At 46.6% G+C, this 14,297-nt stretch overlaps 1 protein-coding gene across 2 annotated transcripts in view; it reads right to left on the minus strand.

Annotated features, from left to right (window-relative positions):
* SH2D3C (SH2 domain containing 3C) overlaps positions 1 to 14,297 on the minus strand; it is a 72,014-nt gene that overhangs the window by 36,571 nt on the left and 21,146 nt on the right. For both annotated transcript variants that reach the window (XM_060270587.1, XM_060270588.1), the window contains one exon: positions 7,673 to 7,712. In XM_060270587.1, coding sequence (XP_060126570.1) covers positions 7,673 to 7,712 — 40 coding nt within the window. The remainder of the gene's footprint in view (positions 1 to 7,672; positions 7,713 to 14,297) is intronic.

The raw sequence follows: 14,297 nt of genomic DNA on the forward strand, positions 1-14,297 counted from the left end.
TCAGCACCCAGAAGACCAGTATGGTTTTCACAAGGGACCAGCCAGATGCCCGAGGGGTTCAGAAAGGAATATTAATATTCAGACAGCTGTAGGGAATGGAACCTGTTATAGTCAGTGCTGGGTCCATAGCTGCCAAGTTTTCCCTTTTCTCGCGAGGAAGCCTATTCAGCATAAGGGAATTTCCCATAAAAAAAGGGGAGAACTTGGCAGCTATGGCTGGGTCATCTGTGCTAAAAATAGAAGATAGTCTTTGCAGAACAAAAAATTCTTTGCAGAACAAGAGTCAGAAAGAATGAAGGCCCACTCGGCCCAGAAACCTGTTTCCCACCATTATCAAAGAGATGCTTCTGGGAAGCCCACAAACAGGAGGTGGTCAACAGCTCTCCCACAGGCTGTTATTCAATGTTAGTCCTTCTCATGAGTAGACCCTTAGTGGAGTTGGCTAACTTAGGTTCATTCATTTCAGCAGCTCTGCTCTGAGTAGGACTTGGCTGAAAACAACTTTGCTGTTGTCCGTGGGAGGACAGTCTTCACAGGTATATTGTTTTTCGAACATGGAGGTTCTATTTAGTTTTATAGCTAATACCTGTTGGCAGACCTCCCCTCTTCCCTCTGAAAGTCAGCTAAGCTGGTGGCTGCCACCAACTCTTGTGAACAACTTAAGGAAACTGGAGTTCCACAGTCTGTACTAATTTTATGTAAATGAGCTTATTGTCACTACTGTTGCTGCCATTATGGACACCACCTCATATCTTTATATGGTGTGTGTCAGGTGATGGTGATTGAGCAAAGACTTCTGCTTTTCACAAATGACTGGCACACATTGCCAGGATGGGGCATTTTCCTTTTTACTTCTTGCCATGATTGGGAGCCACGGTTTTTATACAGGTGAAACTTGGGAAATTAGAATATCGTCAAGAAGCGCATTTATTTCAGTAACGCAACTTAAAAGGTGAAACCAATAAATGAGATAGATGCATGACATGCAAAGCAAGGTATGTCAAGCCTTTATTTGTTGCAAGTGTAATTATTTGTCGTTAGGCGGGTCAATTATAAATGGAATGGAATTAATGAAATGTAATAGCGATGATTATTTTTGTATTATTGCAACTACAGGTATTTGTTTTATTACTGTGGAATTTCCAAAAGAAATGCTCAGTCTCAGCCTAAAATACTTCTCAGGGTAGTAAGAATAAAACAAGAGGGACAGGGGAAGAACCAGGTGGACTAACCTGAGCTGTTTGGAGGCAAGGCAGGGGGTGGGATATAGTAAATACATGAATGCTGGGACAAACAATGGGGGACGTCATTGCCTGTGTGCTCTGTTAGTGAGTTCCAAACACAAGGTCTTCTTTCAACCATTAATGGGGACAGAGAGGTGGCAGAACAGCTGGTGGCTGAAAGATGGAGAAAGATGTTGGACTGGAAGAATCTGATTGTGATTCATCTGTTTGAAAAGCATCCCACCTCCTCCCTTGTCGTAAGTGGTTGGTAAGGAGTGGGGTGCTTCTTCCCTAGACAGATACAGAACTTCTGGGGAGAGGTGGAGGCAGTTCCTGTGGGGAAAGGCACATTCCAATGTTGGAAAAGGACAGGCCCACCCCAAAAAGGGGGCACCCATGCCCAACCCATTAACCTGCCTGTCTGTCAAAGGCTGTGTCTGGTTTCACTCAGGCTACAGAACAGTGCCAGAATTTTTCTGGGCACAGAATAAGATTTCCCCCTGTGTACAATCCTCAGAAGTGTGCATGCACACAAAAGCTCATACCAATGACAAACTTAGTTGGTCTCTAAGGTGCTACTGGAAGGAATTTTTTTTATTTTTGTTTCAATACTCAGAAATGTCAGCTTTCCTCACTTCCTCTCTTCCTAAACCCCACCCCACCCCATCTCCCCACCCTCCTGGGACCCACCAACCAGTCTGTTATTTAACATGACAGGACCTGGGAGCAGCCTGTACTGTGTCTGCTGTGCTTGAGAATCTGGACTTTAAGAACAAAAGGAAAGAAAACACAAAGAAAGAGGGAGGGAGGGAGGGAGGGAGGGAGGGAGGGAGGGAGGGAGGGAGAGAGAAAAGGCAGCATTAAGTCACATGGATTGGGCTTTAATGAAAGAATGACCCCAACACACGAGGCAGGAGATGTGAATATCATGTACAAGGAAGAGCAAAGGCAGGGTCTATGAGCTAGCTGGAGACAATGGACATAACCTAAGCACGTGCATAATTTTGAGGGACCTCAAAAGGCACGGGTTCCACTTCTCCCTCTTCCTTTAGGTGCCTTCTCAAAACACGTTTTTTTCCCCCCTGCAAAGCCTTTGCTGTAATATTTGATTCCCAAATACAGCCAGAGTGAAGTACATGCAACTCACTATGTTTCCTCCACCCTCATCCCTCAGTACCCGTGTCTCTCCCTCACCAGCATAAAATTTAGACTAGGGTCTTTGTGGCACAGGCCCTCTCTCTATTGCTTATTGTTCCCCCTATTTCCAATATCAAGATTGTGAGTGTCATTCCACGTGTAGTTAAACCAGCACCTCACACACAGCAGGTGAATGCTTCAACAGGCTTGGAGGAACTCCAAAGTTTGCAGAAGTACAAATAAATACACAGAAGAAACCCAACAGCTTTATGAGGACCGAGTATGTTCAAGTGGCCAAGAAATGCTGACTCGCGGGGGGGGGGGGGAGCAGGATGCAGGTGGACAGCATAATAGTATTGCATAGGAGGGTATGGGTGGGTGGGTGGCTGGCTGGCTGGGTGGCAGCAGAACATTTTGTTGCAGGTCCCATGTGTGGTAACTATTTTACGGATATTACAGATCTGTATCTGGTGAGCAGAGGGAGGGAGCAAGCTGCACAAGCCCTCCAGGAAGCAATCACTGAACACTGAAGAAAGAGCTCCACAATGAGGAAACAGCAAAGAATCAACGAGGTAAAGACAAAAATTAAATCAAAGTTTCCATTGCTGCTGCTGCTGCCACTGCCACTGCTAAACTACATAGGCCTTGGGGAGCTGCAGAAAAAGGGCTGCTAGGAGGACGCAGGTCTTTTGGCTCCCTTTACATCTGAACCAGGGGTCCTGAGCTTGTTTCTCCCCGAAAAGCCACAACTGCTAGCCAGCCTTAAACAATTGTTCATCTGTTATTTATTCCAACAATTTACAATATATACTGCTTGACACTGTAGTCTTTAAGCAGCGGTGCAGTAAAGTCATTGCCATGGCTTGTTAGGAAGCAACAAACCACAACCTGCTTCAGGTGTAACAGGAGCCCACGGAAGAGCAACTGGCAAGGACTCTGTGCCTGCATGGTTGGTTCATGGTGAGCCATGATAAGCCAGTAAACTTGCATTGTGGTTCTGCATCAATGGGGCCATCTTAGCCTAACTACCACAGAGAGTTGTTTGTGATGATAACGTGGGAAATACAAGATACAAATAAAAGAAGTAGCTGAAATTGTTCTCTGGCTTTGTTAATATTGCTGTAAGACTAGCATCTGGTTATTGGAGTGGGGGCAGTGCTGGGCTGTTGCTAATACAGTGGTACCTCTACTTACGAATTTAATGCGTTCCGAACACACATTCGTAAGTCGAAAAAATATGTAAGTCGAATACCATAGGAATGCATTGAGAGAAAAAAAATCGTAAGTAGAAGCAACCCTATCTAAAAATTCGTAAGTAGAAAAAATCCTATCTAAACCGCATCCAAGATGGCGGATGGAGCTCCATTCGTAAGTAGAAACATTCGTAAGTAGAGGTACCACTGTACAGTATTTTCCCTTTGAGGCAATACTTGTCTGGAGTCTGGGACTTGACGATGAGGAACGTACCGTAATGGTAAAAGGCACTGGAAAGTGTGTGATAACATTTGTTTTGCGGCGCAACATCTTCTAACCGAGCTGCAGAAAAATCAAGATGAATGTTCAATGAATAGGTCACCTTGCTCCCTACCTGTAACCCAAAATATGTTTAAATATTTATTTGCTAGAACTTTTTAAGTTTTAAAAAGGCCTATAAATGGTGTGTGTGTGGGGGGGTGTATTTACATCAGAGGGTAGGCACCTTTTTCTAAAGGATTCTTCTAGCTGACTACATGTTTTGAACCTCTGGGTGGATTTTCAAGCAATTCCTGGGACGTAACACTGGAAGTTCGGATGCAAGAAACAGCGTTCAGTGGACGCTGACCTGCAATAAACTTAGCAACACAGGCAAACAGCAGGATCAAAGTTTAGCCAGTGCCATTGTGGGCTCCTAACCAACCCTCAGGAATGTTAATAGTTTGCTGGCGGATAAGCAGCAACTTCATGATAGATTTGAGGAGATCTGCATTCCTTTCCATGTGACAGCTGGAGAAAGGGCTGAAGCTTGCCTTCAGCAAACAGGGCCATTATAAAAGCCACAGGGGTCACCTCCATTGACACCCTGTTGTACACCAGTGGGGTGTAGTGGTTAAGAGCAGTAGTCTTGTAATCTGGGGGACTGGGTTCGAGTCTCTGCTCCTCCACATGCAGCTACTGGGTGACCTTGGGCTAATCACACTTCTTTGAAGTCTCTCAGCCCCACTCACCTCACAGAGTGCTTGTTGTGGGAGAGGAAGGGAAAGGAGATTGTTAGCCGCTTTGAGACTCCTTAGGGTAGTGATAAAGCAGGATATCAAATCCAAACTCCTCCTCCTCCTCCTCCTCCTCCTCCTCCTCCTCCTCCTCCTCCTCCTCCTCCTCTTCTTCTACCAGGGCCACCTTTGAAGGTGACCCGGAAACTGCAATTAATCCAGAATGCGGCAGCTAGACTAGTGACTGGGAGTGGCCGCCGGGACTACATAACACCAATCCTGAGAGATCTACACTGGCTCCCAGTACGTTTCCGAGCACAATTCAAAGTGTTGGTGCTGACCTTTAAAGCCCTAAACGGCCTTGGTCCTGTATACCTGAAGGAGTGTCTCCACCCCCATCATTCTGCCCGGACACTGAGGTCCAGTGCCGAGGGCCTTCTGGTGGTTCCCTCATTGAGAGAAGTGAGGTTACAGGGAACCAGACAGAGGGCCTTCTCGGTAGTGGCACCCGCCCTGTGGAACGCCCTCCCAACAGATGTCAAGGCAATAAGCAACTATTTTACTTTTAGAAGACAACTGAAGGCGGCCCTGTTTAGGGAAGTTTTTAATGTTTGATGCTGTACTGTTTTTAATATTCGGTTGGAAGCCGCCCAGAGTGGTTGGGGAAACCCAGCCAGATGGGCGGGGTATAAATTATTATTATTATTATTATTATTATTATTATTATTAATTATTATTCCCAAGCTGGTGCTCTCTAGACACTTTGTACTAAAATTCCCAACAGTCCCAGCCAGCACAACACAGGTATCCCAGCTAGGGATGATGGGAGTTACAGACCAAAAGATCTAGAAGCCACTAGCTTGGGGAAAGTTGCCATAAACAAATTATTAGTATTATTTATTAAATTTGTACACCAACCTTCATCTGAAGATCCCAGGGCGATTCACAACAGAAAAGGGTAAGCACAACCTTTACTGCCACCTCAGGTGAACAAATGCAAATGTCATGGGCTGCCTGGATGATGGGGAGTGATGGGAGGCACCCAGCTGGGGAACCTCCAAGAGACCCCCAAGAGGATGAAGGCTCAGAGCCCGAGAGTGCAATGGTGATGAGTGGCTGGAGGGACAAGAGGGAGCAGAATGGGAGGAGGTGCCAGAAGCTGAAGAGGTAACAAGTTTTAGGGAGCAGGAAGAGGCTGTAGCAGAGGGCAGTCCAGAATTGGAAGCAGAAGCGGAGGCTGGAGCAGAGGGACCTGGGCCTGGCGGATCAATTATTTCCCCTGTATTTAACAGCTTGTAGGGTTTCTGATCCTTCTAGACAGGAATTTGTAGCCTGTGCCCCCTCCTCTGTTGCTTATGAAGGGAGAGGGTGGCACTGTGGTCTAAAACACTGAGCCTCTTTGGCTTGCTGATTGGAAGGTCAGCGGTTCGAATCCCTGTTGCTGTCCCAGCTTCTGCCAATCCTAGCAATTCAAAAGCACACCATCACAAGCAGGTAAACTGGTACCACTACGTTGGGAAGGTTTCCGTGCGCAGGGCCGGAGCGTCCATTAAGGCGAACCAGGCAGTTGCCTAGGGCGCCAAAATGGAGGGGGCACTGGACAGCTTGCCCCGCCGCCCGCCCGCCGTGCCCAGAAGGGAGAGTGAGGGCTCCAGCAGCGCCCTCCCTCTCCACCAGCACGGCGAGCAAGAGCGCGACAACACACCGCCAGGGCTGCAGGCAGGCAGGAGAGCGCCTGCCGGCATGCCCCACCACCCGCGCCACCCCACCTGAGGCTGGGGAAGGGACCTGGCAGGCAGGGCCGCCTTCACACCACTCCACCTCTGGGACCGCCTACCTCCCGTGCTGGCCGCCCCTTGGGGCGACGGCGGGAGAGTGAGCGGGGATGAGGGGCGTGGCACTGGAGCAGCGCGGGACTCTGCGCGCCCTTCCAGCGCTCCGGTTGTAGACCCTTGCGCCTGCCCACTAGTGGCCATGATCTTAGTTTTTTTTTTTATGTTGAGCTTCAGACCATCTTTTGCACTCTCCTCTTTCACCCTCATTCAAAGGTTCTTTAATTCCTCCTCACTTTCTGCCATCAAGGTTGTGTCATCAGCATATCTAAGGTTGTTGATATTTCTTCCGGCAATTTTAATTCCGGCTTGGGATTCATCCAGTCCAGCCTTTCGCATTATGAATTCTGCATATAAGTTAAATAAGCAGGGAGACAATATACAGCCTTGTCGTACTCCTTTCCCAATTTTGAACCAATCAGTTTTTCCATATCCAGTCCAGAAGAGGGCAACCAAAATGGTTAAAGGCTTGGAAACAATGCCTTATGAGGAACGGCTTAGGGAGCTGGGTATGTTTAGCCTGGAGAAGAGAAGGTTAAGGGGTGATATGATAGCCATGTTCAAATATATAAAAGGATGTCATATAGAGGAGGGAGAAAGGTTGTTTTCTGCTGCTCCAGAGAAGCGGACACGGAGCAATGGATTCAAACTACAAGAAAGAAGATTCTACCTAAACATTAGGAAGAACTTCCTGAGAGTAAGAGCTGTTCGGCAGTGGAATTTGCTACCAAGGAGTGTGTTGGAGTCTCCTTCTTTGGAGGTCTTTAAGCAGAGGCTTGACAGGCATATGTCAAGAACGTTTTGATGGTGTTTCCTGCTTGGCAGGGGGTTGGACTGGATGGCCCTTGTGGCCTCTTCCAACTCTATGATTCTATGAACTGTAGCTTCTTGTCCCACATAGAGATTTCTCAGGAGACAGATGAGGTGATCAGGCACTCCCATTTCTTTAAGAACTTGCCATAGTTTGCTGTGGTCGACACAGTCAAATGCTTTTGCGTAGTCAATGAAGCAGAAGTAGATGTTTTTCTGGAACTCTCTAGCTTTCTCCATAATCCCTATGGGCAGGAGTGATTATGACCAGACCCACATATGCAAATGATATAAATGGTAATAATCATGCATGCGCATTGTTCAACAAACTTTTGGGTGTGTTTTTTTAAGTGTTTAAAAGTTGGTGCAGATGGAGATGGGAGTCAAAGATGCTTCTCACCTGGTTTAGAGATTATTTGGTTTAGAGATGGCCCTAGTTTAGGGATGCAAAAAATGGAGGGGGTGGCAATTGGTTTCCTACCTTAACGTATTCACTGCAGGACCCCATTCCATCCTGGTGCCTAGAGAAGGAGAGAGAGAAATCAAAAGTGAGCCTCATTAAAAAGTGGGTGAAAGAAAACACCAAAACAGAGGTAACATCGCTGGTGGCTGCTCCAGGGCAAGGGAGCAGCAAAGAGAGGGCAGGCCAGGAAATGCATTCACAAGGGATGCTGGGTGGAATGGCACATGTGCTTTTAATCTTAGGTTGTACTGACTGACTAACTTTATTTACTTACTTTTAAAGTTCACCTTCTCCCCAAGCAGCTTGAGGTGATGTACATGGTCCTTCCCTCATTTAATCCCCACAACAACCCTGTGAGGCAGGTTTGGCTGAGATGCAGTGAATGGCCCAAGGTCACACAGTGAGCTTCCCGGCTGAGCGGCAATTATTTATTTATTTATTTATTTATTTATTTATTTATTTATACCCCGCCCATCTGGCCGGGCCTCCCCAGCCACTCTGGGCGGCTTCCAACGGAAATATTAAAATACAATAATTTATTAAACATTAAAAGCTTCCCTAAACAGGGCTGCCTTCAGATGTCCTCTAAAAGTCTGGTAGCTGCTTTTCTCTTTGACATCTGATGGGAGGGCGTTCCACAGGGCGGGCGCCACCACTGAGAAGGCCCTCTGCCTGGTTCCTTGTAACTTGGCTTCTCGCAACGAGGGAACCGCCAGAAGGCTCTCGGTGCTGGACCTCAGTGTTCGGGCAGAATGATGGGGGTGGAGACGCTCCTTCAGGTATACTGGACCGAGGCCATTTAGGGCTTTAAAGGTCAACACCAACACTTTGAATTGTGCTCGGAAACGTACTGGAAGCCAATGCAGGTCTTTCAAGACCGGTGTTATGTGATCTCGGCGGCCACTCCCCACAAATTCATCAGGCAGGCACCCTGGTTTATATATGCCTTCACTTTCTTTGAAGTGAGGCCTTGTCCTCAGTGGGGAAACCCAGCCAGATGGATGGGGTATAAATCATGTATTATTATTATTATTATTATTATTATTATTATTATTATTATCCTGTATCAGGAAGTGTGGGGTATGAAGCTTCACCACTGAGGTCTGAGGATTTAAGTGAGAAAAGGGGATGGCGTGCGTGGCTGCCCTCAGCATCAAATCTGCTGATCCTGGTGTTCACAGATCCTACCATTGCACCTTTGCTCCTTCTGCCATTTTCTTAGCGCTACCATATCAAGTGCACTGTGGGAGGTACATTTTGAAGTGGGTGAGTCTCATTCATTGGCATGGGATTGTGTTACAGTGGAGGGCATCTGGTTGGCAAAAACCATTATATAAATGTAATAATGCCCTTCAACATTTCACAAACGAATCAACTGTAACTTGAAGAACTTGAAATGAAATGTAACTTGAAGAACTTCTGCTTGGTTTCCCCAAACTCCCTCCTATTTCCGTCTTCTTCATGTGTTATATCTTTTAAAATTGTGAGCCTGATTTCATAGGCTGTCTTAGTACTGTTTTTTGTAAGCCATTTATGGGGCCTTTTTGGCTAAACACCAGGGCCAGGTGCTTCAAAGAGGCCCATGACACATTTGCTAGGGTTGCTATACTGTATTTCAAAAAATGAAAGGACATGAAAGTTGTTGAGCTTTTCTTAATTTTGCCCAAAGTTGTTGAGCAGAAAAGAAAAAGAAAAATGAAGTTACTGAGCTGTTTTTTTATTTTATTTTTTAGCAAAATCTAGACTTCCAACACGAGTTGTCATAATCCATATTTTCCCGGACATTTTTAGCGATTTTCGCCCAGACACTGCTTTTGATTGCCATATTCCAGACATATGGCAACCCTATATTTGCGGGTGTTAATTCATATGCAGATGCAAATTTAGGCTGACTTTCAGAGGGAAAGCTGACTTTTAAGCAAGCAAAGCTTCTTTTTTTAAATTTAAGTTTAAAGAAAGTAGGGAAAGATCAATAGATCTTGCTACTTGTGCAAAAAAATCTGGTCTTAGGTATCCTTGGCTATCCCCTAGCAATACCACCCCATAAAATTTTGTGCACGCTTGTTAAACTTGTATCACCCTTAAATGGTTTAAAACTATTGGCAAGTTGAGCGTTGGTAGCTCTGGGAAGGAAAGCCAAGAGAAGGTGGGACTGGAAGTGGTTTGGATCACCAAACTTCATTTGCAAATTAGGTTTGGATCAGGAGTCCATATCCCGGCCAATTCCACTAAAAAGTCCCATGTTTCGTTGCCTTTACTGTAATTACCTCTGCACTTATCAAGTTTTTGGAGAGGGAAGCAGGCGGATGAAGGGACTGGCTTTGTTAGAGGATTGTCTCAAGGCAGGGCAAAGCTCAGCTAAGCCACTTCTTAAATAAAGCAAGAACGACAACATAGTTGTGTGAACCTCCCAGAGCTACCTGACTCTATCCAAGTGCCCGATCTTTCCAGAAACTGGTCTTAACATCACTAAGAGGATTGGAGGGGAATTAGGGCTGGAAGGACAGAACACTAGAGCTGAAAGTTCCCAGAGCAGGACTGGCCATAGTAAATTCTACCCCAGGCAGCTGTGCCCTGTGGACTGCTGTTTTCCTGATGGCTGCTGCCAAGAGACTCCATGGCCAGGCATCTGCTGAGGTCCCATAGCCCAGCAGACCCCCACTGCATCTATTCCCCTTTTCCATGGGGCGGGACCAGCAGAATGCCCGATCTGTCCATGGGGACGCATGCCCTCGTTACATCCAGATAGGACTACTGTAACATGAACTATGTGGGGTTGTCTTTGCAAGGGTTTGGGAGCTTCTGCTAGTCAAGTATGCTGCAGCCATACTGCTGACTGGGGCCAGTTACAGGGAACATGTTACTCCTCTGTTAAAACAACTTCACTGGCTACTGTCCATTTCTGGGCACCATTCAAAGTGCTTTTTATGACCTTTAAAGTCCTATATGGCTTGGGACCAGGCTACTTGAACAATCATATCTCCCTGCCCAAACCTGCCCAGATGCTAAGATCCTTGGGTGAGCACATTTCCTTGGTCCCATCAACATCAGAGCCACGACTGGTGGTGACATGAGAGAGGGGCTTTTCTGTGGCTGCCCCCAGATAGAGGAATTCCCTCCCATCAGAGGTTATGCTAGCTTCCTCCTTGTTATCCTTCTGCTGGCAGGCCAAGACCTTCCTCTTCAGGCAGGCCTTTGGAGATGAAGGTACAGGTGATGATGGCCACTGGGCAGCTGTTAGGATAAACCATACATTAACCATATGGTTCTATCTAAATGTGTTTGACATATTCTTTTTAACTAGCTTGTTGTCATTACATTGTATTTTATAATTATACTAGCAGGACCCGGCCACGCATTGCTGTGGCCCAGTCAGGGCCCCTGTACCCCAGTGGAGGACGGTAGGATACCCCTCCCTCTGTTGTCCCTGGGGATGGCTCTCTGACTTGCAATGAGCAGGAAGAGCAACAGCTGGGGAAGAGACGAGCTCCCTGAGGGAAGGTGACCCATGAGGGGTGCCTTGCGCAAGGGCCCTCTGAAAACTAGAGCTGGACCTGGTCATCCATGTTCCAGAAACCAGGCAGAGTGTGGCAGCCACCTCAAGTGGCAGATGCTGGGAGGACAAGGAACAGCAACAAGATTTTAGACAAAGCTGAATGTGCTATGTGACCTGCCCTGAACCCACTAAGACAGGCTGCTGCCTTTGGGTCTGGTAAAGAAGGCTATCCACCACCAGTGTTGATGCAGCTGCCAGTCTGCACTACTTCTGTATGTGGAATGGGAGGGTGCCATTTCATACTTTGCTTCAGGCAGCAAAATATATTGATCCAGCCCTGCTAGGACCATTCATGTCAGGCACAGCAAGGACAGGCTCTATTAGCTTGCCTTTTCACTAAATAGCTGGCCCCCTCTGCCATTTCTGGAGCACTTTGACTGCAGTACCCGTGTTTTCTTCTGGAACTAAGCCAAGATCAAAACTGAAGGCACTTGTGCTCAGGTCCTGAGAACAGGATGCTGGACCAGATGAGCCATTGGCCTGATCCAGCAGGCTCTTCTTGTGTTCTTATGCTTAGCACTTGCATCCAGTACTCCAGAATCCACAGACCCACAGAGGTCGCTTGGCTTACTGGAGCAAGAAAGGCCATCACCCAGCCTTGGCTCCCTGGAATTTAAGGCTGTTTCTTGCAAGAACTTGCGTCAAATGCAAGTTGGAATCAAAGGGGAGCGGGATTAATGCCTACACATCCTGCCGTTGGTGAGTTCAGCTGAGGCCACAACAGCTGCTTATGAGCCCTCCCTCCAGCAGGGGAAATAGGCAGTCGTACTGTTACCTCTCTTGTATGAAACACCCCAGGGAGAAAACTTCAGGGATTTAATGGGACCAGTGCTGCTGCTGTGTGGTGACAAATGAGAAAGCCATCCTCGGCTCATCTCCAAAATGATATTGTAGAGCTGAGAAAGGCGTGGGAAAGGGCAGAGCAAAATGATTAGGGAGCTGGAGCAACTTCCCTATGAGGAACCCTTATGATGTTCAGAGTTTGTTTGGAAGAAAATGTGGGTATGGTAGAGGTTTACAAGATTATGCATGGGTTTGAAATAAGTGGATAGAGAAAGGTTTTCCATCCACATGGGGACCTCAAAAGACGGCTGAACGTTAGCAGACAGGTGGAAAGAAGATACGCCTCCACACAGTGGCATTCAGTACCACAAAATGTAGTGATGGCCACCAACTTTAAAAGGTCTAAAAGTGGACAAGACAAATTAATGGAGGGTGGTAAGGCTTAGATTTTGCATGCCGAAGATGCCATGTTCAATCCCTAGCATCTCCAGATAGGGCTGGGAGAGAGGGTTTGTTTGAAAGCCTGGAGAGCTATTACTAGGGCTGGGCGATGCCAGCTTTCCAACATCGCTGCGTATCACCAGCCAAACATCACAATCTGGCAATCTGGTGATACGCTGTGATGTTGAAAGGGAGGAAGAAACAACCTACATTGGGCCAGCCCCACGAGACGCTGGGTTGAAATCACCATTGCTCCCGCTGAGCAAGCTAAGCTGGCTTCATCCCAGTGCCTTGCAGGGCTGGGACCGATCCTCTCGAAGGCAGCCACGCAGCAGTAGCCAAGCGCTCTGGTGGCAGAGGGACTCAGGAGCTGTGGCAGTTTAACTCGCAATATAGTGCCAGGTGAAACAGCCATCATACCGGTCATGGGTGATGTATCAATACATCAAGCTACTACCAATCAGTGCAGACAATATTGAGCTAGATGGCGCAATGGTCTGACTTGTTTATAAGGCTAGAGCAGTGATGGCGAACCTATGACATGCGTATCAGACGTGACACGCAGAGCCCTCACTGCTGGCATGAGCCCCATCGGCCCATTCGCGCTGTTGTTGTTTTCCCCCATTTGTTCTCCCGCTCCTCCTACAGCTTGTCTCCGCTGTTAAAACCCGGATCCTTTTTTGTTGTTGTTGCTGGTAGCCAGAGATTGGTTTTTTAACCCGTTCTGTGCTGGGGTTTTTTTGGCGCTTTGGCAGACTATGTCGGAGCTGCATGTTAGTTCCAGCGAAGGTATTTATTTCTGTTCTCTTTCCCCCCCAAAAAACGCAGCAGATTTGGGGGCATCCCCCCCAAAAGCAAAGCAACTTTTACACCCCCCAAAAATTCAAAATTTTGGTCAGCAGCTCCCCCCAAAAAGCTCAACAACTCTGGGCACTTTGTGATAAATAAGGGGTTTTTGGTTTGGTTAAATAATTAGTTTTTGGTTTATTAAATACAGTTATATATTACAATTATACATTTTTGTTATTTAAACTATAAATATCGTGAAATTTCTTCTTGAAGTGACACACCACCTGAGTTATGCTCGGTTTTTTGGTGAATTTTGACACACCAAGCTCAAAAGGTTGCCCATCACTGGGCTAGAGTGTCAGATGAGAACATGGGAGACCAGGGTTCAAATCACAGGAAGCATGTGATGTAGGAAATTGCCCTGTCAAGTGAAAATTAACAGACATGAAAAACAACGGACTCAGATTTATGGCCTGATGACTGGAGATCACTGGCTGCCCTTAGATTCTGAATGTGGACTCATATTTCTTTCATAGACCGCCCCTTTTCTGTGATGTATTATGACGCTTCTGGATCAAACTTACTAGCTGCTTTGCTTCTCAATATTCTCTGGTTGACTCTGTTATTTCCTCCTACCGATGGAGAACTCTGCAAAGGCTCTTATGTACCCCATAAGGGAATAAGGCCAGATTTTATTTATAACAGGTTCCAGACAGGGAATCTTTCCCAGCCCTTCCAGGAGGTGCTGCCGGGGACTGAAGCTGTAACCTTCTGTGTGCACAGCAGATGCTTTGTCACTGAACTACAGCTCTTCCTCTAAATCCTGCTCCTTCTCCATGAACAGAGGACAAATCCTGTTCCTTTCACATTTTACCTTTAATTTACCCAAAACAATCTGTCCTTGAAATCTATGCATTTCCAAATTTTGTAAAGAACTCCTCCAACAACAACAACAACATCATAGTGTATATTATAAGAAATGTGCAGTAAGACGCTGCTGAGTTTCTACAAGAGCTTAAAAACAAACAAATCACAAACTGATGCAGAAACTTAAACTGATGGTCTCAGTTTAAG

Source organism: Zootoca vivipara, chromosome Z (genome assembly GCF_963506605.1).
Source record: "Zootoca vivipara chromosome Z, rZooViv1.1, whole genome shotgun sequence".
NCBI lineage: Eukaryota > Metazoa > Chordata > Lepidosauria > Squamata > Lacertidae > Zootoca > Zootoca vivipara.